This window comes from Polypterus senegalus, chromosome 1 (genome assembly GCF_016835505.1).
Source record: "Polypterus senegalus isolate Bchr_013 chromosome 1, ASM1683550v1, whole genome shotgun sequence".
In the NCBI taxonomy this organism is placed as follows: Eukaryota; Metazoa; Chordata; class Cladistia; order Polypteriformes; family Polypteridae; genus Polypterus; species Polypterus senegalus.
The window spans coordinates 182,063,930-182,089,207 of record NC_053154.1 but is presented as its reverse complement, the minus strand read 5'-3'; the positions used below and the strand labels follow the sequence as shown (position 1 = coordinate 182,089,207).

General features: G+C 38.5%; 1 protein-coding gene across 3 annotated transcripts in view; it reads left to right on the top strand.

Annotated features, from left to right (window-relative positions):
• Positions 1-25,278, top strand: part of fads2 (fatty acid desaturase 2) — a 106,316-nt gene that overhangs the window by 5,371 nt on the left and 75,667 nt on the right. Inside the window, exons 1-3 of one of the 3 annotated variants that reach the window (XM_039764179.1) lie at positions 1,184-1,404; positions 7,304-7,590; positions 16,277-16,387. In XM_039764179.1, the coding sequence (XP_039620113.1) occupies positions 7,381-7,590; positions 16,277-16,387 (321 nt within the window). In that variant the 5' untranslated portion in view covers positions 1,184-1,404; positions 7,304-7,380. Of the gene's footprint in view, positions 1-1,183; positions 1,405-7,303; positions 7,591-16,276; positions 16,388-25,278 lie in introns of those variants that run through there. The other 2 variants (XM_039764188.1, XM_039764192.1) reach the window with 2 other exon arrangements.

The following is a 25,278-nucleotide window of genomic DNA, read 5'->3' as shown; positions in this document are numbered from 1 at the left end:
AATACCATTCTTTTCTTTGTTTATACTTTCTACTCTTATACCTCTTACATTCTCCTCCTTCAACTTTAAAGACCTTCAGCCTTGGTATGTACCTTCTGTTACTTTTCTAAACGTCACTGACTAACAGATCTCTGACATACCAAGTGACGTTGTGATATGCAACCTTCTTCAGATATCAACATCACATCTTTCTGCATGTCCTGATGAAATTTCACCAAAGATCACCATCACATGTTTTTGCATATCCTGATCAAATTTCAACGGCAACAAATTGTACTTTGTGATCTTTTCACAACCAGATCAATAAGTCACCAGCTTATTTTTCTTCTTACACATTGTGGTGCATACCACCATTTTGATCTCCCCATTAACATTGCTGGTGCAAAAGCTGAAGCTTCCATGGGCTCTCCCATCACCATCAAGTCTAGCTCCAACATGCCCAGTCAAGTTACCACCTATTACAATTACTTTCCTCTAAAGAACCCCAGACTTCATCTCCATCAGCTTGTCCAAACACTTGTTTTGTGTTAAATGTTATACTGTATTTTAGAATATACACACAGAAAGAGCTATAACTGTGCACAATGCATATATTACTGTTGATATACACTATATAATATCTGATAGCAAATGCTATATTTTTAAAGTATAAATGCTATCTATGTACAAGTTATTACTAGTAATATACAAATCTTATATATTACTACATTTTTATTTTCCATTAAAATTACATTTGTGCCTGTAGTAATACTTGAAATGTAGCACATTTATTTGTATTTGTCTAATATATGAAAACATTTTGATATACTAATGAGTTAAATCAGCTAATGTGATGCATGGTGAGTTGTCAAAAGTCCTTTCCCATAGTACAAAGTCAAAAGTGAGAGGGTGAGCAACCTTTTTGAGAAACTATGAAGAGCAGAATTGGCCTGCCTGAGTTCAGTAACCCCACTTCTTCCATTTAAACGCTCGCTGAGATTACAATAATAACTCTGATCCAACTGCCGCCCCATCCACCCCCCCCTAAAGCCCCCAAAGTCCTCCCTCTTCCTACTTGATTCGAAAGACTTTGTTGCACCAATACGCGACATGCGGTACTAAAGGAGGGCTTCCCGATTGGTGGAGGATAGCTCTGCTGATCGCGGAGAAACTCCAACAACCTCACCATTTAATGTTTGGATGGCTTTGTTGAGGGATTTGGGGCGGTGCAATGGTTGGCTTAATTTATGTTGCCGTGGGAAACCCAAATCTTCCACACTGCCTTTGTCGACTGATAGTTCGACGGAAACAGAAAATAAATAAATGACAAAGAAGGTGACAGGTGATATAAAGGCTGCGAAGTTCTTCTGTACAGAGCGCACTGCAGCGGTAGGCGTCGGGATTCTCAGCAGAGGCTTTCCAGAGGTAGGAGGAAGATAAGTGATGGGTGTGAAACATATTAAACTAGCAGAGCAAGAATTCCCTATTGCAAAATAAAATTAGACTAAATTAAAAAAAGCCACGCAGGAGCTTACTTTATTTTGTTTACGGCATAACTGGAATAAAGTACTTAGTCACCAATGAGTTTGTATTTTCCCAATATTTAGTTTCTTGATTTAGTATACTTAGTACAGCTTGACATGTTAATGAAGCATACACCAATACGTCAACGTGCATTATTTATATGAACAGAATTTTAAATTTAAACCATAATTTCGTATAGTAATTTTTTTCCATCCCTGATTATTGTGTTTGTACTGTATTAAATAACGAGGAAAATGAAATACAAAATATGAGCGTATCCTAATTAGAAAATTGGTACTGACTGATGCTGGTTGATACTGACGTTGCGTTTAGAGAATAAAAGGACAGTGCCTTTTACTGTTTAGTTAGTATAACTAAAGAATATTTCCATCTCTGATCAATAAACGATTGTCACTATTTATTTACTGTACATTGTCAGCTTATGGCTTACCGATCTCTAAACAATGCAGACAATATAACAGAATAAGCCTATAATATACGTTGGCACTTGAGCTAATGCATGTAAATAATATCGGTATTTTTAGCAATTTTAAAACATAAATTCTCAACATAGCGCATGTTTAGCTCTTAAATGTTATTTTTTGTTACACGCGATTTGTATTAAAAACATTTTTATTGTTATGATTGCTTTAATAACAAGTATTAACCTCAGTAGGTTCTGCTGGCGAAACGATAAACGATTAGACAGCTGGACACGGGGATGCAATGTTTATCTTTACGCCATATGATGTAGTAAACTGGAAGGTGTGATATTGTAGAACTTTCTAGTGTGTTTTACATGTATAGTTATCGGTAATGGCGCACGATTCGTGTAAAATTATATAGGCAGAGATGGCATGGAAGAAGGTAAATTAAAGTGCAGCTGCTTCGAGTGTTTTTACAGGATGTCATTTTATCACTAGATGTCGTAGTCTAGCACAGCTAACAGCAATTTCCAGTAGTTACCAAAATCAAATAGAAGTTTATCTATTTGATACTTGGTGCCTTTTAAGAAAGCACTGCCGCATGTATTTTTACACAAACTACCATCAAAGTAAACATTACCATTAAAGATTATTTATTAAGAAAAACTAAAGGTTTCACTGACCGTTCATGGAGAATTTTAACTTGCATAATTGAGTTCTCTAGAAGAGCTGTCTGAAAAAAAAAAAAAAACTTACAATGCATCAATGTGAGGCAAAATTTTTTTGAAGCAATTAACCTATTCTTCATGATTCTGTTTAGAAGGGCATTGTTTTGCATACATGTATTTTCTAACAAATGATAAAGCCAATACTAAATGACATATTGGATAGTTTTTTGTTTTTTTTTACCACATAGCTGCTCAGTCCTGAGGTGTGACATTAGCCCAGCCATTGCCTGTGATTATTCTTCCTGTGTATGTCAATTCTAAAACTTTCAGTTTAAATGTTAGCTCTAGATTGGTCACATCTGTTAATGTGCCCTGTGATGAACTGGTGTTAGAATCATCAGAACAATCTAGATAAAGAACAGGCCATTCAGCCTAACACAGCTTGCTGTTCCTATCCACTTAATTCTTCCAAAATAACATCAGGCCTAGTTTTGAAAGTCCCTAAAGTCCTACTGCCTACTTCACTACTTGGTAGCCTATTCCATGTGGCTATGGTTCTCAGTGTAAAGAAAAACTTCCTAATGTTTGTGCAAAATTTACTCTTATCATGTTTCCAACTGTGTCCAAAAGTTCTTATTGAAGTCATTTTAAAATAACACTCTTGATCAACTATACTCATTCCCTTCATACTTTTAAACACGTAAATCATGTCTCCTCTTAATCTTCTTTTGCTTAAACTGTAAAGGCCCTGCTCTTTTAATCTTTCCTCATAATTCATCCCTTGTTTCCCAGGAGATTTTTCTAGCATTGCTAGGTCTTTTTTATAACCTAATATAGACCAAAACTGTTCACAGTACTCCAGATGAGGCCTCGTCAGTGAATTATAAAACTTGAGCATAACCTCCTTGGACTTGTGCTGTACACATCATGCTATATAAACTAATACTCTATTAGCCTTCCTAATGGCTTCTGAACACTGTCTGGAAGTTGATGGTGTCAAGTCCATTAATGCTCCTAAGTCCTTCTCATGAGGTGTACTTTCTCTCTGGTCTAGAATCTCCTTACGTGCCATGTTTGGAGTACACACTGTCTCTGTAAAGGACACCTGGGCCTTGTCTACCAATTCTCAACTATAACATAAGAGAGCCAACTCCTCTTCCAGTACAGATACCTTGAGCTTGAGTTTCTGAATCAGTTGGGCATCTCTCACAGATTTAGCCCTCATAGAAGTTTGACTCCTCTAAGCCATCCTCTAAAAAGTCCAACATTCAACAGGACTTGCATTGCATTGGCCTCATTATTAAAATTTGTCTTTGGGTTTCTAAAATTGCTTGTTTTTAATGTTGTCTGGCATTAGTACCCACATTGTGCTTAATGTGGCCATCATAGACATCAGCTTCCCACTACCCTGTAATGTATAAGCTGTTTATAAAATTGATGTTACTGCTAAACTGTTAATGGTGCTAGGGAATTTAGAAAACAGCCAATCTGTTTGCAGTCATAAGGTAATCTTTCACTATTAGATTCAAATAAATTTCATACATGTATTGAAATAACAGAATTTTTGTGTTACCCTAATAGCTGATCTTTAATTCTTTGTCAATGATATGATGGAGTTGCAAAATTGGATAACTTCAACACAAGGACAGGCCCAGGATTATACAGTTTCCAGATGTTTTAACAAATCTCCTTAACGTCACATCAGTGATTTGTTGGTCATGATATACTATCATTTTCAAAGCTTTCTTAATCTTTATTATATAATCAATAAAACAATTTTCAGTGTTAACTGGACAGAGATAAACATTTTATAAATATCTATTAAATCCCTGACAGTAAAGAATGTTAGGGGTATTGCTGAGTGGACATATCAGGTCCTTTAATTTATGAATAACTTATGAGAGTTTAAAAAAAGATAAAATAAACTATTTTCAAACAAAAGTTGCAGGCATTATTATTCTCAGACATTTTATTTGAAACATCTCTCTATTATAAAAAGAAATCCTGTCCTGGAAAGCAAAAGTAAGGCTACGATACGTGATCTTCTCGGAAGACATTTAAAAGACCCGCAAGACGAAAGAGACTTGCCACGGTGCGTCTCACGGGAACATAGAATGAGATTCTTGCAAGACACGCCCTACTTACAAGCAATATCAACAAATAAGACCACGGGCATAAAAAACAAATCACTAGTGTAAAGGCAGTCACGCAGCACACACAGCTCCAGCGCTCTCGGTGCATATAAAGTGTATAAAGTAAATATGGTAGAAATGAATAGGACAGAAATAAAATGAATAGGGTAGAAATGAAATGTCGACGACTAAACGAAGAAGAAAGAAAAGTGCGGAGAAAAGAGACCCATGGCTACAGAGCGTCTCGCCGGGGACCTTAAACATGAGACTTTGTGCCAGGACCGTCTCGTGATGATGTGGGACACGAGATTCTTGCAAGACACGCCCTAATAAGCCAAGAGGCAGCAAAACATTCAGTCGTCTAAAGGATTTGAGCACACGCAGATTCAGGGCTCTCAGCGCATATAAATCGCATAAGGACAGTACGTTATAAATGAAATGTCAACATCCAAGCGAAGAAGAAAGCAGCGTGGAGAAATGAGACTTAAAAGCGTCGGAGAGAAAAAAGAGCAAAAAAAGAATAATCAAGGTGCAAATTCAGAAAATAAGGAAAGTAATTATCAGCCCGGAACAAGTGGAATTGGAAAACAAAACATGTCCAATCCGGCTCAGAATTAAAAGACAAAGAGTAAAAGACAAAGTAGAACTTCATAAAGATGATTACAAACGTTGGCGCTAAACACATGCAGAACAGGTTAGAGATTATGAAAGCAGTAAAATTAGAAAGGCTCAAAAAAATAACAAAACAAAACAAAAAAAAATAACAAAACAAAACAAAAAAAAAAAACCTCGGCGCTATACACATGTGGAGAAAGTTAAAGGATATGAAAGTGGGAAAATTAGAAAATATAAAAAAAGAAAGTAAAGATCGCAGTAGCGCAAACAAACTGCCTCATTTAATTATACACCAGTCTAACTTTGGTTTTGGACAATAATCACTGCACTGTTGCACCTTAACACTTACTTCTACTTTATTCACATAATTTTACTTATTTATTATGTTCTACTATACTGTTATCTTTCAGTCTATGACTTTTTGTTAATCTAACTGATATTCTTGTAACTTCGCACAGTTTTTGATAAGCGGATCATGTTGCATTTCACTGCGTTTTGTCCTGTATAACTACGCATGTGACAAATAAAGAATCTTGAGAATTTCAAAAACGGAGTTTAGTGCACATGCATTTATTGGTTACTTTGTAAAAAAATTATTAACTGCTGATGATGTAGATCGTTTTGTCTGTGCTGAAAAACAAAGAAACCTTTCCTGAATTATGGTACAAATTCATTAAACACATGTCCCACTGACCTCATTAAAATGATTCAGCATATCGGGACTCGCAAGGTTACAAATATTGTTTTTACAGAAGTTCAAAGAAAAAAAAAATTAAAGTGTATATTTGGAAAACCAAACACAGGGGTTGGAGAACGAAGCGAGCAGGGGGCAAAGCCCCCTAGTTTTTAAAAAAAATTAACTTGTAGTAACTCAAAGGGCAAAACCTTTCATCACAGTAAATGTGCTATGACAATAGATTAGAAATGGTTGAAAACATCAGACCTTTTGACTGAACTAATTTTGTTCATAATCAATAAAAGAATTTCTGAATGAACAAAGGCACCAATTACAATCTTGGGTCAGTTGATCTGTTCAATAGTTAATGTGCACAACAGACATATACAGTAGACAACTATCAAGCTACAAAATAGGTAACATTATATCCTGGAATGCCTAAAGTATGTAAAATCAGAACTATTAATATACAAAGTTTAGTCTCATTTCATTATTTTCTCCTATGCTGTGTACTGAGAAAGTAAAAACATAATATAGGGTGGCCAGATCTAATTATGCAATTTTCATAATGCTGTAACTTATTAAGTTTATTACATAGAGAATTCACAAAAAATTATTTTTGTTGCCGATAGACGGCCGCACCTGCCCTGCATTCCAAAATAGCAGGGAGATGGTTGTCAGTCGAACAGCGGGTGCAATGTGTTCGCCTTTTTATAATTGCATAATTAGATCTGGACCACCCTGTAACCATTAGAAATAATGACACTTTTTGTTAATGGTTGATGTGCTTTAAAATAATTATGCTTCTTTCACTCTATGATATAATAGGTGGATTCAGGAAAATAGCGAATGATTTAAAAGGTATAACTTAATTTAAAAATAAAAATATTTAATTGTCTACACCTTGTTCTAAATGCTATTTTAAATACTGGTAGGCAACAGAACACAATTTCTTTCTTATGATAATACTGGTAAAATAGTGCTTTGGTACACTAATTGCTGTTTTCTGTTCAGGAGACATTGGTTTCCATGCAATCTATATGGAACAAATCAAGTTTGAAAATAAATGGTGGATCAATGCATATTTCTACGTTTAACAGTTTTATTTAGTTGAATATCCATGCAGGATGTTTAACACTTAGAGCTGCTATTTATGATAATACAATTATATGATACATCTCTTAATTTTGAGTTGGAGAAAAATATTTTAAAATGTGGGCTGAATATAGGTTTTAGTATTATAAAATTTAGTAAAAGTATGTTACATATTTTTTATATTCACAGTCCGAATTACTGATCCAGAAGAAAAATACTCGGTGTACTTCAGACGTCCATACAAGAGTGAGGCTACAGCACCTGAAATGGGGAAAGGTGGAGAGAAGACGGAGCAAAGTGGCGAATGCAGTACTAAAACATTTGGGGTATACACATGGGAAGAGATTCAGAAACACAATTTAAAAACCGATAAATGGTTAGTCATTGAGAGGAAGGTGTATAATATCACAGAGTGGTCTAAGAGGCATCCAGGTGGCACCCGAGTCATCAGTCACTATGCTGGAGAGGACGCCACAGTGAGTGCTAGCAACTTTTTACAAAATATATTATAAATTGTTATTTAATTCCATGCCACTCGCCAGTGAATAACTTTTCCTACTAACCTCACTGAATGTAATGTGAAAATCATTCCTTGAAGTGGCAAAACACTTCACTTCAGTTCAATTCATATTTACAGTATATTGCCAATAGAAAGAAGTTGGTTTGTCAGCAAGGTTATTTTAAAGAGAGTAGGACATTAGGTGTAAAAGACAGCAGTCGAAAAGCAAACATCATTTATTACATAGAAATCACATATAAAAATGGGCATAAGATTTTTAATTTCATATAAAATTATGCTTACCACATCCAAAAAAAATTCAACATTAAAACTCAAACTATGATTACTAAGAACACTTACTTTTCAGAAAACATTTTCTACTCATTTTTTTTAACAAGTGAAGAGTTTTCACTTCAGCCTAAAACAAAGAGACTTGCAAATACCGAGGCAATGTCTTCTGTTTCTAAAAAGAACTTTTGAATTAGCATGTTTGTTTAGTAGTAAGGTCATGATTCTCAGATATACTCTTGTATTGAAACATCTTGCACTGCTTCTGTAACATAAAACAAGCAGAGAAACTGCAGTAGGATATGTCTTGTTTAATAGACTAAGTCAATATGTTTAGATATGAAAGGCCATTGTCACATTAAGTTAAACTCGAACAATTCTTTTATTAAAACAATTATGTAAAATAGCCTTTACTTATATTGCACTATTGTCTTTTTGATTCAGCCTCAGAGACAGTACTTACAGTAGTTGTTATTCCTTCCCATTTTGTATTTTCAAGGTAATGAGTAGACTGTAAGAAAAAATTTGATGAGAATGTGCTACTCAGTGCAAAATATTCTGTCAGTCATTATTCATTTAAATTTTGCAAAATATTATTGATTCAAAGTTTGAAAGTAGTTATCTCATAAAGTTAGTAGTGACTGCCAAGAAAAAAAATGATGTCATATTTTGATAGACAAAAGACCTAACAAATATTCAAAATGAACAACAGTCACCCACTTTGGACAACAGCAAACAACATGAAAAAGTCTGTGAAAAAAGAAAACAAATATATCATTTAACAAGTTTCACATAATCCGCATGTACGTTATATATATAGTTGTATGCTCGGAATGTGCAAAATAAATGCATTTTGTGCTGAAATACTTTTAATGCTTTCCAAAACGTCAGCATAATATATACCAAAAAGGCACATTCTCATAATACTGTGCATTCAGGATCTGCCTCTCCCTCTCATTCATTGGTCAAGAATCCATTCTTCTGTTCACATGCATTGTATTATGTATTTTGTTTATGTTTTGTGCTGAATTTTCTAGAAGTGAGCATTAAGTGAGTAAATGAATAGAAAATGAACATGTGGATTATGCAACAACAGTTATGTGATCATTTTTTAATTTTCTGCTGACATTTTCTACATCATTTGCTATTGTCTAGAGCTGGTTAATGAATCTCATAGTTATGCTATTTTTGTGCTTGATACGTTGTTGATGATCTTCAATATAAGCAACAATCTCCAACTACGCCATTTTGTTGTTCTATTGAGTAACGCCATTTGGAGGGGTATTTGTTGACAGTTGCTATGTCTTCACAAGGTAAGGTCAACCCAGAAGTTTATGACGCTTAACATATCCAGGTTTAAGGGTATAAAGATTTCATCATGAACTTCGTAGTTGTCCTTGAATGGATTCAAATCAAATATTAAAACTATAATTCCTCTTTCATTTTGGAAAACTTCAGTTTAGAGATTTAGAGTTGACATTTTGTCCCTCGATGTCTGTATTGTCGTCCTCATATTGATCTGGCAAAATTTTACTCTGGATGCCCTTCTTGATGTAATCCTCTCCTTTTATCTGGGCTTAGAACTGGCACGAAGAAACACACTGGTTTGTACATGGAAGGACAGTAAGGCCAGGTGTATTGGAGGGGGTTTCAAATTAATCTACCATGGTATGGATAGGAGGAGAAATGGTGTAAGAGTTATCCTGAAGGAACAGTATGTCAAGAGTGTTTTGGTGGTGAAAAGAGTGTCAGATGGAGTGATAAATATGAAGCTGTAAATTGAAGGCGTGATGATGAATGTTGTTAGTGCATATGCCCCGCAAGTTGGGTGTGTGATGGATGAGAATGAAGATTTCTTGAGTGAGTTCGATGAAGAGGATGATGTGTACCCAAGAAAGAGAGAGTGGTGATAGGAGTGGATTTCAGTGGACATGTTGGTGATGGGAACACAAGGGATGAGGAGGGGATGGGTAGGTATGGTGTCAAGGAGAGAGATGCAGTAGGTCAGATGATAGTGGTTTTTGCAAAAATGAAGGATATGGCTATGGTAAATACTTAATTTTAGAAGAGTGAGGAACACTGGATGACGTACAAAAGTGGAGGAAGATTCAGACAGGTGGATTATGTCCTGTGCAGGAGAGTCAGTCTGAAAGAGATTGGAGACTGCAAAGTGGTGGCAGGGGAAAGCACAGTTAGGCAGCATAGAATGGTGGTCAGTAGGATGACATTGGAGATCAAGAAAAGGAGAAGGAGAGTGAGGGCAGAGACAAGGATCAAATTGTGGTAGATGAAAAAGAATGACTGTAAGGTGGAGTTAAAGGAAGAGGTAAGACAGGCACTGAGTAGTAGTGAAGAGTTACCACACAGCTTGGCAGCTAGAGCAGAAGTGTTAAGGGAGACAGCTAGAAGGGTGCTTGGTGTGACATCTGGACAGAAGAAATTGGACAAGGAAACCTGGTGGCGGAATAGGGAAGTACAGGAGAGTATACAGAGGAAGACTTTGGCTAAGAAGAAGTGGGAATATCAGAGAGATGAGGACAGGAGTACAAGGAGATGAGGCATATACATGAAGAGACAGGTGGTGCAGGCAATAGATAAGGCATATAATGAGTTGCATGAGAGGTTGGACATTAAGGAGGGAGAAAAGGACCTGTACCGATTGGCTAGGTAAAGCAACTGAGGTGGGAAAGATGCTCATGAGTGAGGAGAATGTGTTGAACAGATGGAAAGAATACAGTGTGAGGTTGATGAATGAAGAGAGAGCGAGAGCGAGAAGTTTGGATGATGTGGAGATAGTGAACCTGCAAGTGCAACAGATTAGCAAGGAGGAAGTAAGGACAGCAATGAAGAGAATAAAGAATGGGAAAGCTGTTGGTCCAGATGACATAACTGTGGAAGCATGGAGGTGTTTAGGAAAGATGGCAGTGGAGTTTTTAACAAGATTGTTTATCACAATCTTGTAAAATGAGCGGATTCCTGAGGATTGAAAAAGAAGTGTACTGGTACTGATATTTAAGAATAAAGGTAATGTGCAGAGCTGTAGTAACTACACTGGAATAAAATTGGTCAGCCACAGCGCAAAGTTCTGGAAAAGTAGTGGAAGCTAGTTTAAGAAGGGAGGTGATGATTAGCGAGCAGCAGTATGGTTTCATGCCAGGAAAGAGCACTACAGATTAAATGTTTGCTCTGTGTGGGTTGATGGAGAAGTACAGAAAAGGCCAGAAGAAGTTTCATTGTGTCTTTGTGGACTTGGATAAAGTATATGACAGGGTGCCTAGAGAGGAGCTATGGTATTGTATGAGGAAGTCGGGAGTGGCAGAGAAGTATGTAAGAGTGGTACAGGATGTTTATGAAGGAAGTGAGACAGTGGTGAGGTCTGCAGTATGAGTGACAGATTCGTTCTAGATGGGGGTTGAATTACATCAGGGATTGGATCTGAGCCCTTTCTTATTTGCAGTGGTGACGAAAAGGTTGACAGAGGAGATCTGACAGGAGTCCCCAAGGACTTTGATTTTTGAGAATGACAATATGATCTGTAGCAAGAGCAGGGAGCAATTTGAGGAGACACTGGAGAAGTGGAAATATTCCCTAGAGAGGTGAGTAATGAAGGTCAATACGGTCAAGACAGAAGATATGTGTGTAAATAGTAGAAATGGTGAGAATGCAGGGGATAGAGTTTGCAAAAGTGGATGAGTTTAAATACTTGGGATCAACAGTACAGAGTAATGGGGACAGTGGAAAAACATGAAGAAGAGAGTGCAGGCAGTCTGGAGTTGGTGAAGAAGAGTGCCAGGAGTGACTTGTGACAGAGGGGTACCAGCAAGAGTGAAAGGGAAGGTCTACAAGACAGTATCGAGACCAACTAAGTTATATGGATTCCTTCCCTCTGTATTTCACTATGTTGTCTTGTTATACATATTGTGCCTTTTGTTATTTTTTTTTTGACTTCCCAGTTATGACTCTCTACTTCTTACTGTGGTTATGATTCATCTCCTAATTCCTATCCTAATTAAATCTTCTCCTATCTCATGCAGTCAGCACAGAGGCACTATATTAAACAGCAGAACTGACAAGGTGGTCTTCTGTGAACTTCTGTTTATTCCATGTGCCAGTCAAAGGCTGTGGACATCAGAAGTTTTAGTTCTGATGATGTTATAGGATAAAGGGCATAGGTTTATGGAACAATGGAGCTGCTTTAGTAACAGATGGGACCTGTTCTGGAGTGATGGGTTACATGTGAATTACAAGGGCACCAATGTTTAAGACATTTTCTGGGTCCAGAGAGTGCAGGACAAATATCATAGATTTCCTTTTAAATTATCATTGAAGTTACTCCTGCAATATTTTCAAGTAAGCTGTTTTTTATTACAGCAGATCTGCAAGAGGACAGGAAGCACACTGGTAATTTCTACTTGGCTATAATAACCAGACAAAAATTATAAAGACATAAATGAGAAACAAACATTATGAAAGCCAGAGAGCAGTTAATCTTACAAAAGGGTGGAAAGGTACTAGCTTTTAGAAAGTGTTAAAGAAACCAGTGCTGCCTTTCAAGAGAAGCTAGCAAGAAATGTTTGTTGTACAAAATCATAATATTAATATACATACTGTAACAAATCAGACAAAACAAAAGGAAGTTTTGGGGTTCCACACTGTATATGATAAATACTGCTGTGAAGCAAAAGGAGATTATGCCGAGTAGTCTCAAAAGTCCGAAACAGGACTACTAAGTCTGGAAAGTAGGAGGTTTTTATGGCTGGGAGGAAGGAAAAGGCAGGTCTTTGGAGCTATAGCTGGAACTGACATCAGTATCTGGATTATAACCGGAAGTACTATTTGTGGAGGAACTGCAGGACAGATTAGGCAGGTTTTGGGGTTCTGTAGGGAGAGTAGAAAAGTCATTTGTACAATTGCCAAATTTATCATTTGCCAACCCCCTATCCAGTTTGTTTGATTAAGCCCCTTGACTGCTTCTTATGTGCACATGTGTGACAACACATATAAAAAAACATCCATCAACTTACCCAGGGCAGGGTCATGGGGTATACAATGACATACATACACATTATATATACACATATATATTCCTTTACACAGGCCATGTATATAACTTCCCATGGAGGAATAGTAATATTAATACAAATATACAAGGTAACTTTAAAATTACTGCAGTTAATAAGCCAAAATAAAATGAATACATTAAAAATTGCTAGCTTTAATAAGGTGGAATTACATGTAGCTCCATGTAATTTTTTTTATTATAGCAATAACAGAAATCTGCCTAAACCAAAAATTCAAAATGTTGGAGACTGGCTATATATATGTGATGATGAAGAAATTGAATTGCTAGTGTTTCCTGCAAACGTAGAGGCAGAGCAGCACTACAAAATTTGCTGGCAGAACTTGTTTTTTTTCACAATTCATGTCATGCAAAATGAACATGTGCAGATAGTCTTGTGATTGATAGAAGATTATGTGGCAGCACCTTTATTTTATTTTACGCTAGCTTTGATCTATGTCTCACAAAAAATTTAATGTGGAGATCTATAGAGAGTTCCTTAGGCTTCATGGCTTGTTGTATGTCCCAGTATGAAGCGCAATTTGTGGGACCTTATATACTGTACACGTGTTTTCAAAACTGGACTCAAATTAAGTTCCAGACTCATCTCAAGGATAATTAAAGAAAACAGGATGCACCTGACCACAGTTTGGAGTGCCACAACAAAGGGTCTGAATATTTATGTAAATTAATGTTTTGGTTTTTGATTTTTGTAATAAATTTACAGAACATTCTCAAAATATTTTTTATTATTGTCATTATTAAATGATTAGAATTATTTAGATAAGAACAGGCCATTCAGCCCCACAGGCTTGTTCATCCTATTCATCCTATTCACCTAGGTTGTCCAAAATAACATCAAGTTGAACTTTGAAGTTCTGTTAATTCTTGCTCTCTACCACACTACTTGGTAATTTATTCCAGGTGTCTACAGTTATTTGCGTAAAGAAAAATTACAAATATTTTTGCAAAATCTGCCCACAGCAACTTTCTAGCCATGTCCCAGTGTTCTTAACTAAAACTGAACACAGTACACAAGTTAAACAAAACATACCTTAACTTACATTCCACAAATTGTGATGTTTAACCTAACAGTCTGTTAGCTTCCTTGATCACTTCTGTACCTTCTCTGGATGTAGGTAATTATGAGTACACAGTGACTCCTATGTACTTCTGATAAAGTGTAGTTTGAAGATTCAGATGCCCAATTGAACCAACAAACTTTATTTGACCCCAAGGGGAAATTTGGCTTTTTACAGAAGCTCATTAAATAAGGAAATGCATAAATAGGTAAAAAAATAAGTAGGTAAATAAATACATCTACACACGATTTTGTCTGAACACACACACCAGAATGACTATAAAGCAAGAAGATTAAAAAGAAAGTTATTGAGTATAGATTGGTGGACAACAATAGGAAATGTATCCAGTTAAAACTAAATCTACAAAAAAATTGTATGTTCCAATTTGAATTATTATTTATATGAATTTTTGGATATTTATATTCAATTCTACCTTTCCCATACCAATCAAAGAGCAAACATGCTACAGATTTCTGTCACAGAAAGTCACTGTCATTTGCATACTTCATAATTATAATAATCATTATTACTGTTATGAATGATAGTTATGTAGAGTGTATTATCCACTTAATACATGTTTACATTCCCTTTATACACCATTGGGATTTTTCCAGTCTCCTGTAAAAGGGTGGCTCTATTGGCTTTGTTGATCTGCCTCACAAAGGTGAATCAGTATCGGCATGTATGAAGTATTGGAAAAGCTGTTTCAGTACAGCTCTTGCTCTTTTTTTTGTTACAGGGTAACATTTTATTTCTCATTAAAAGTATGCAAATATCAACAATCTCCAGGTTTTTTTGCCTATATACTGTATACTACCTGCTGTCTACTTATTAGTGAAATTACCATCACTATTAGGTCACTTCCAGATGAAATGAACAAAAAACAAATTACACTCCTTGGTGACTCCAAGATTCCAACTCCAACTCACTAGATGTAGATATTGTGATATATACTGTAGATATGGAGTACCTACTTAGGTTTAGAAGAAGTTAAAAACCAACAAGGCACATGGTCTAGTTAACATTTTACTCAGTATCCTGGAAACCTTTGTGAACTCTTTGTGATTAATCCTTGTATTCACAGACATTTTTCAGTGACTTAGTGTAAAGCTAGAATACATTACTGTAGGAATGACTGGCATCCAGTGACACTTGCTCCTGTGGATATAAAATGCCTGGAAAGGTTGGCAGTCTCCTGGTGTTTTATTATCCTTCTTGCTTCTTTAGAACTCCTCCAAGTTGTCTATCAAATTAACAGGGCCGTGAGATGTGGTTGGTCTCTAGCCTCTTGACCATTCTGATGGATGAGATACATATATTAGAATGCTATCTGTGGGGTATAGCTGTTTCATTTGCTGTCAATCCTTGCTTGTCTATAAATCAGTGAACTTGGTTTGCGTAACCACATCAATGACTGGATGTTAGATTTTCTAATGAGCAAACAGCAGGTGGTAAAGATAGACAACAGAACCTCGTCTAGGCAAATTTCAATACAGGAGCCATTCAATTCTGTTGTTTCAGCCCTAAAGCTCAGGACAACTGGTTGAAACAGACTTTTTACTCTTAGCAGCAATGAAGCCCACTGATAATGTAATTTGTTCACACAGGAGTACAAATGTCATACTTTAGTACTACAAATGTTACATTGCCATACATGTTATTTATCACTAAGTATTTTTTTAAAACATCTTCAATAAACACTGAATGTATCTGCAGCAAATTTCAGGACTTTGCTTCAAACTTAGTACTTATTCTTAAAATAATTACTGAGTAATTAATTTGGTCCAGCGCATATGGCAACAATCATTGTAAAGCACTGACATTTACTAAAGTTTAAATTGTGTTGTTCATGCAAGTAGTTAATACAGTACTTTATAGCCAGAAAACAAGGAAAAGGGTAATGTTTACGCAAGAATGATGTTATATAGAGTATATTGTCATAGTTTGATGCTACCACTGTTTTCTTTATCATCACTGATACTTGTAAAAAGCTTCCATGTTAAAGAGAATGTAAGCAAAATAAGTCTCCATATTGTAAAAAAATGTAATTGGTTTTAATTTTTTTAAAGTTTATTAACAAGTGCTACAGAGGTACAATATTTTCGGTAATTGCCTACAGTATTTTTGGTAATGACATGTGGCTGCAACTGTATAACGAAGAACATGTTCTAAACCTGTTTCAAACTAAGTTAATCAGTGGTAAACCAATTAATTCTTTCTCACTTCCTCTTCAGGATGCATTTCGAGCATTTCATCCAGAGCCTGACTTTGTGCGGAAGTTTCTAAAGCCACTACTAATAGGCGAGCTGGACCCTGGAGAGCCTAGTCAAGATCGGGATAAAAATGTATGTTATGAAATTAATTTTATTTATTATTGTGCAATTTTCAACTGTTGCCTAAGAGTACTACTTAAAAAATTACATTTTATGGAGTGCTGATGGCCAAGTGTTAGTTAGCTTTTTATTGTATTTTCTTATTACTGTTGATGTTCTGTTGACAGAGTGGTCATGTCATGTCATTTTCTAATACAATTACACCACACCAGGGTCACGGTGGGAGCAGGAGCCGATCTCGGATAGCACAGGATGGAAGGCAAGAAAAAACCTGGAGGGCATGCCAATCAAGAGCAGGGCAACAACAACACACACACACACACACAGACACATACTAAACATACAGTAGGGCCAATTCACCTAACCAGAACTTCTTTAAACAGTGGGAGGAAACTTGAGCACCTGGCGGTAACCCATGCAGTCACAGGAAAAACGTGCAAACTCCATGCAGGAAAGACCTGGAACCCAGGTCTCCTTACTGTGAGGCAGTAGTACTATCACTGTGCCGCCTTGACAGAGTGGTATTTTTGTATAGTAAAATGTGGGGAAGAAAACTGTATGACATGGTGTTTTTTGCCACTTTCTGTGAATTAATTAGTAGCTATTTACATTTCTATTCAGATCACTTATATATATTAAACATGGAAGCAGTCCTAGCACTGTCCTCTAAAATCACTTAGTTGTTCTTTTCACCAAAACCCTTTGCTTCCTGTGTTGTAGCCAATTTTGCACCCATCTACTCACTGCACCCTGAACTCCCAATTCTTTAGTTTGATGTCAAATCTGGCATATACTACCCTATCAAATATCCATCCATCCATCCATCCATTTTCTAACCCGCTGAATCCGAATAGGGTCACGGGGGTCTGCTGGAGCCAATCCCAGCCAACACAGGGCACAAGGCAGGAACCAATCCTGGGCAGGGTGCCAACCCACCGCAGGACACACACAAACACACCCACACACCAAGGCCAATTTAGAACCGCCAATCCACCTAACCTGCATGTCTTTGGATTGTGGGAGGAAACCGAGTGCCGGAGGAAACCCACGCAGACACGGGAGAACATGCAAACTCCACGCAGGGAGGACCCGGGAAGCGAACCCGGGTCTCCTAACTGCGAGGCAGCAGCGCTACCACTGCGCCACCGTGCCGCCCACCCTATCAAATATCTTCTGAAAATCAACATAAATAGTATCATGTTTTAACTTTGTTAGCATATGCTTTTATGGCTTCTTCCAACATATTAGTAAAACATGACTTCCCTTGTATGAACCCTTGTCGACTGTTGACTAAAACTCCTTGCCATGTGATGCTTCATCTTTTCCTTAATAACTGTTTCCATTAATTTAACCGTAATGCATGTTAAGCTTTCTGGCCTATAGCAGTCCTACTAAGTAAAGAACTGCATATCCCAGCTGCTCCGAGAGTGTTCCACTATTGGACTACAGCAGAGGACATGGGCGATGCTGGGTAGAAGGCGGACTCTTTAAATGGAGGAACCATCAAGATGGGAGGATCACTGCTGTTTGTCTGTGCATTCCGTTGCTGTTTTCTCCTGTTGGATCACCCATAGTTTGTCTTGGATTACTGTTCCTTGTTTGGATATACGTATGGTCTGTCTCGTGCCTGCCTGTTTTCCTGTAAGTGAAGGATTGGTAGCAACTTCATCTGAAGGTGTGCTCCCATTCACTGCATCCCGCACTGCTTCAGGAAATGGTAGGACAAATTTAATATTCATCACAGCGAACTGTTCACAGGACTTTCCACTCTCCAAACATCATTGGTTGGCGCTACATTAGGACTCTGCTCTGCACTTTGTCATGAATGTTTGTCATGCTTTGTGTCATTTTGCCGTTTTATGGGTTTTGTTATATGTGAGACCACCAGCTGGGAGGGATTGTTTATTGTTAGCTGTTTTTTGTTGTGTTATTTGCCGTCACTATAGGAGTGAGACATATGAAAAAATATGCGGTTAACGCAGAAAGACAGATCACCAATTGAAGCTTCATGAATAATGGATATTTTATTCGCAATCAATGATTGTTTTGGTAAAGCCATACTCAGTTTATTCATTAGATGAACGGTAAAAAAGTAAGAGCGAGGGGAGGGTAACTTATTGAGGCACACAGGCAAAACCACAATAGTGGTGTGCTGTAGTGCGCGTCAACTCGATCAGAATTGCGCGATCACATTCGAAAAAATATTTCTTTTCAAGTTCTATTTAGTCCATATGTGTCAAACTCAAGGCCCACGGGCCACATCTGGCCCGGCGTGTAATTATATCCGGCCCGCGAGATCATTTTATATACTATATTATTGTTATTAATGGCCCGGGGATATGAAGCGCTGGTAACACAATAAACTACAGATCCCATAATCCAGTGCTTCAGCTGCCTTGTCGAACACTTACCGCGTTAATCAAGTCTAGCTTATGATGCTGCAAGTTATTGCGAAGCTAGCCCACACGATACCAAAGAGAAATGGTGATTCTCAACACAGAGCCTTTAAAAACCGATGGGAGGCTGAGTATATGTTTACTGACATTGCCAGTAAACCCATGTGTCTCATTTGTGGAGCTAATGTGGCTGTAATTACAGAATTTAATCTAAGACGGCACTATGAGACAAAACATCAAGATAACCTGAAAGACCTGAATGCAATGCACAAGATACAGAAAGCAGAAGAGTTAAAGAAGAATCTGACACTTCAGCAGACGTTTTACCCATGCAAAATCACAAAGTGATTTCAAGTGAAGCTACTTTTATGGGAGACACAAATGCACCAGTGCAACTTGCCCCACTTTCCCAGTTGCGAAGTAATGTTGAACCAAGTCGACACAACGGTGTTCCCAAATACGCACTTTGCTGATAAACTGAGCGCACTGCGCACTGAGTTCGCACAGCGCTTTGGTGACTTTGAAGAACAAAAAAAGAATTTTGAGTTGTTTCGCAACCCATTTGCGTCGATGTGGAAACTGCACCTGTGCAGATTCAGATGGAGGTGATTGAGCTGCAGTGTAATGGCACACTGAAGGCAAAGTACGATACTGCACGCCCGCACAGTTTATTCACTCCATTCCTGCACAAATGCTCCAGCTCCATCTACATGCGGCTCGAACCTTGTGCATGTTTGGTACCACATATCTGTGTGAGAAGCTCTTCTCAGTCATGAAGACTAACAAAACAGCACACAGGAGTCGCCTCACTGATGAGCACCTGCAGTCCATCCTGAGAATCTCCACAACACAGAACCTCACACCAAACATAAACTAACTTGTTGCCAAAAAAAGATGCCACGCGTCCAGCTCTTATAAAATGACATAAGAGCAAAGACAACTGAATGATTTGATTTGTTATTGCGGAAAAGAACAAATTTTATTTATATTTCCAGGTTTTGTTATGCACCATGTTCATATTTGAATTTGTATAATTTTGACAGGATATATTTTTATGGAGAGCAAAATCTTTTGGGATATTTAAAATTTAAGTTTATTTTTTATATAAAATTACATAAGAGTAAAGAAATTTGAATGTTTGTTCTTTTAACGTTTACTTTATTTCTAACTTGTATAATTTAGACAGGATATATTTTTATGGAGAGCAAAATATTATAAGTTATTTAAGGTTTGAGTTGATTTATTCCGGAGTAATATTCTGTCGACTAAATAAAAATTCCTTCTATTTAAAATTTAAATAGAACTTGAACAGAAACGATAGTTCATAATATCCATGCAGACTTGCACGTAAGAGCAGGAGTCATCCGTTTTAACAAGCAGCATATTGCACTGATACGAAATAGCCTGCCCATTTAATTATTTAGGAATGGATAAATAAATTAAGATTTTGTACAAATAATGTTTTTCATTTTTCTTCCTTCATGGATTCTGGCACCCCCAGCAACAGTTGCTCGCACCCCAAAGACTGTATATATGTGTATATGTATATATATATATATATGTTTATATGTAGATATGTATGTATATATATGTTTATATGTAGATATGTATGTATATATATGTTTATATATAGATATGTATGTATATATATGTTTATATATATATGTGTGTGTATATATATATATATATATATATGTTTATATGTATATATGTATGGATATGAATATATATATATGTTTATGTGTGTGTGTGTGTGTGTATATATATATATATATATATATATATATACAGGTATATATATGACAGAAACACTCATAACAGTGACAAAACAATTACATTGACAATCATGTTACGTTATTTTCAAAATGTTTCCTTTTCTTTTTCATTACTTTTTTAACAGACTATTTCTCCGCTGTGAAGCGCGGGTATTTTGCTAATTTAATATACCACTTTAATATTCATATTATGGTTTAATCTGCTGTGTAATTGTGTCTCTGTGAGTGAGTGAGGAAGTGTGTGCGAGTAGGGACAAGGCTGCATACGTTCCTGGGGACATTATGAATCTTAGCGGTACTTCGACCACTACAGATTTTGGTGAGTCAGGTAGGAGCAAGGTTTATTGATAAGTACCCTTCTAGTTACATTCACAGTTCTTATTTACCCAGAAGTCATGTCTGTCGAGTGCAGAGCAAACAGTTTGAACTAAGCATGCCACTGATTGATACGCCTCTGGCACATAGCCCACACCACGGTATGAACAGAGTGCCAGTCGAGGAAGCCTTGACCCTGCTGGGTAACTTGTGCCTCTCCAGTTCAGAGCAGCCCGAGATCAGCAAGGGACAGGTTCTACGTGACCTGATTCTGTGCAGTTAGAGGCGAGGCGTTGAGATGACATCGACTGCAGCTTTATCAATCTAAATGAGACTGTGCATGACCTCATTGATATTACAGCTACCTGAGTATATGGTGAGATGGCTGGGAGGGTGCAGCATCCTGAACAGTCCTTTGCACACATGTCCAGCGCCTGGAGGCAAAAATGAGAGAGGAGATATAGGAGGCAGGTACAAGAAAGCTGGCATGCCTTCTTGCAGCCACTGAGGCAGTTGACTCCTGTAATAGGGGTGGGGATCATCTAGGGACATTTGTCCTTGTCAGCTGTGGCGCCATGGAGGAAGTTCCCTAGGCTCGCCCCTCAGTGTGCACCTGCAAGCATCGTCAACTTTGTAGTGAAGGTTGACCTGTTTGTGGAACTGTATCCACTAAGCGGTACCAAGCTGCAGTGATTTCTGAACACGGCACTCAGCAGACCGGCTCACACTTGGTGGTTTGGTGAACAGCACAAATGTAAAACTGGGTGGAGTTTTTGTACTGCCTTTCTGAATGTGTTCCTCTCAGAGAAGTACCAAGAGCTATTGTAAGAGAAGCTCCAGACCTTTGTGCAAAAGCCATCACTGAGTTTCAGGGACTTTGTCTTTGAGTTCGCAACATTGTGACATGTGAGAGGAAGAGATATTGATATGTGTATTTGATGCATGTGATTCTCGGGTGGCAGCTACTCTGAGGGGGTCATGAAATTGATGGATGAGTTGATAAAGTTGGGGTCTCAAGTAGAAAAGGAATGAGCGGCCATCGGGGTTAGTGGGTCTCGCAAGGGAGCCATGCCTTGGGAGGTCCCCTATCCCAAACCACGAGAGAAATCCCCAGTGGAACCCTGTGCTGATGTCAACTTGGTGCAAGTCACCTTGCCTCTCTAGTGGTGTCCATGCAAGTGCAAAGAAGTCACGGGGAGGCGGTTGTAGATACAGACAGCACTTGAGATATAGCTTGTGGGAAAAGTTTAAAGTGCCTCATGAGCACCTAAGAAAAAGTGCAAAAGTAAAATTCTTCATCGCTGATGGTCGGGCACATGAGGCAAAGTGCAGGGTGCCTTTGAGACTCTTTGCATGAGACACACTCAGAGACAGAGGTATACATCCTTGAAGATGCCCACTTGTCAATGCCTTTGTTACTTGGTATAGACTCACTTATGTTGGTAGTGCTTACCATCCATCTGTCGCAGCTGGAGTACAAGTTGCTCAGGGGTGATGTCCATCGGTTCAGGAGGAAGGCTCAGAATGATCTGGTTTGGCCTAGTCTGAATTATTACCTTGCACAAGTGGTGAATGGATTCGGCCCAGTAGACAAGTAAATTCTTGAACAATTGGAGCCCAACCAACCAATGCTTAGGAGGTGGCACTCGGTGTGGACAGACAAACTGGGTTGTACTGAGGTAATGTCTCACTATATCCTTAGAGTTGACCCAGTCCCCGTGCAACACAGAGCCTATAGAGTGTCACCTCTGAAAAGAGCTATAATCAAGGAATGGGTCAACCAGACGTTGGTGGATGGGGTAATTGAGCTTTCCACATCACCATGGACAGGCCCTGCAATTCCCTTTCAAAAGCTTGATGGGACCTATCAATTCTGTGTGAACTGTCAGGAGCTCAAAAGAAAACTTTACATGATGCCTACACCATGCCCATCATACATGACATCCCGGAATCTCCTCATCTGTCCAACAACTCAAGATAATTTTCCAGCGACTACACAAGGCTCATCTAACAATAAGATGTATAGATTTCTGAAAAAATAGCTTTCCTTCCTCAGTCAATTGGTGTCAGCGGATGGGGTCCAGGTGGACCCAAAGAATATTAAGCCCATCATGGACTATCCATCACTTCAGGAGATAGAAATTCTCCAGTGCTTCCTGGGAATGGCTGGGTGGTTCCACAAGTTTGTTCAAGGGGTTGCTAATATCACAGCTCTACTGTTCCAACTGCTAAGGAAGGGGTCCCCTTGGAAGTCATCACAGCCATCCCTGGACACCTTTGAAGCACTGAAGAAAGCCTTGCTATTGCCATCAGTCCTGGCACAGCCAGATCCAACATTGACTTTCCAGGTCCACACTGATGTTAAGTTAAGATTTGGGTAATTAAATCCCCCATGACTATAATATCCCCCCTCAAACTTGCCTTTTTGATATGATCAAAATGATGCCCATTAAAACAACTGTCTGTAAGGGAGATCTCTTGCACACGTCTACATTTACTGATATGTTCAGTATATTCCAAGTAGAAGTTAACTGTTCACAGTTATGGTATATATTTGTTTGCCACATAAAACTGCATTCTAAAGTAAAGCAGCCCATTGTTGTGAGATTAATCTATTTTAAAACAAGGCAAGCAATACACTTCATGCCACTGTCTGTCCAGTTCATTTATCTTGTCACAAACTCGACTCAGAGTCATAGAAAGGTTTGGGGCAGCCACCCGTGTAATTGGTTTCCTGGCTGCAAAATTGCAAAATTGTATACAGCACTGATGTGCACAAAACATAGTGCAAAACAGAACTGAGGGAACAGGGAATAGGTGGAGGCTTTTAAAGGGAAAGACAGGAAGTGAGATCAAATGGGTCAAGCCCAAACATGACATCGCAGGGGCCGGAGCCGGCAAGGACTCCTTCCATAGGCTCAGTCCCGAAAGTGACATCAAGAGGACCAGGTGGAATCTCCCGTGAATGGTCTGCAGGAAAGGGAGAAAAAGAGTCAGTGCACTCTACCACATCCCGGTATGACTCAGAACTGCCCTTAATCTAAAGCCCTTTAGCTGCCTCCCATGTGCACATGTGTGACAAAGCCCCCACCCCAGCCCAGACATGTCGGGTCGGGCGACCCTGACAGAGAGGTCATGAACCCGAGAAAGAGCATCAGCGTTGGTGTGAAGAGTTCCCCGACAAGAACGAGCAAATATTTGTATGGTGGGAGGTCAAGAAACCACCTGGTGACCCGCAGATTTGACTCCTTGTGCAGGGCCATCCACTGTAAAGGTGCATTTTCCGTGACAAGGGTGAATTCCTGGCCCAACAGGTAGTACCTCAGCTGAGTAATCGCAAATTTAATCACCAAAGCCTTTCTCTCCACCGCTGCATACCTGGTCTCCTGGTCCAACAGTTTCTGACTCAGGAACATGATGGGGTGTTCCACACTTTTAAAGCTTTGGCTCAGCATGGCCCCCAGGCCTGTGTCCGAAGTGTCCGTCTGGAGGATGAAAGGTAAAGAAAAGTTAGGTGCTTTCAAAATAGGTGCAGATGTAAGGGCCTGCTTCAAGTCACTAAATGCAGCGCCTGTCTTTTCAGTCCATACCACAATGTTTGGGGCCCTCATCTTTGTCAAATCAGTCAAGGGTGCCTCTCTCTCCAAGAACCGGGGAACAAACCGGCGTGTAATACCCTGCTAACCCGAGAAAGGCTTGGACCTGCCGCTTGGTTCGTGGATGGGGCCATCTCAAAATGGCATCTACTTTGGAGCACTGTGGCTTCATGGTACCCTGACCCACCAGGTAGCCTAAAAACTTGGCTTCACTCAATCCAAAGAAACATTTCTTGGGATTAATCCGAAGCCCGGCCTCACCAAGTGTCCGCAATACCGCTTTTAATTTTAGACCAGTCCCGCCCTAGTATCACTGGGTGTGGTGGATCTGGGAGGACCGCCACAGTTAATTTCTGAACTGATCCTCCATAACTGATAACACAATAGGTGGACCTGTACCAGTGGATTTCTCCATGGACACAGGTTATACTGGTCTTAAATAAACAGAAAAAAATAAGACCCAAAATCGATCACTGAAGAGCAACACATTTAACAGGAGCAATAGACGAGAAACAGGAATTGAAAGACATTGAAAAGTGTCTACCCGTAAGATATGACCAGAACCAGTTAAGAGCAGCCCCTTTACGCCCCACCAGATGTTGAAGTAGCAACAGCAAGCGCTCATGGTCAATAGTGTCAAAAGCTGTAGAAAAGTCTGGGAGGACAAGGACTGCAGCCCCACCTGAGTCAGTAATGACAGAAATGTCATTAAATACCATGAAAACACCGAACACCAGATTGGTAGATCTCATGTAAATAATTGGAATTAAGATGGTCAATCAATTGATTATAAATAATTCTTTCTAATATTTTAACCAGAA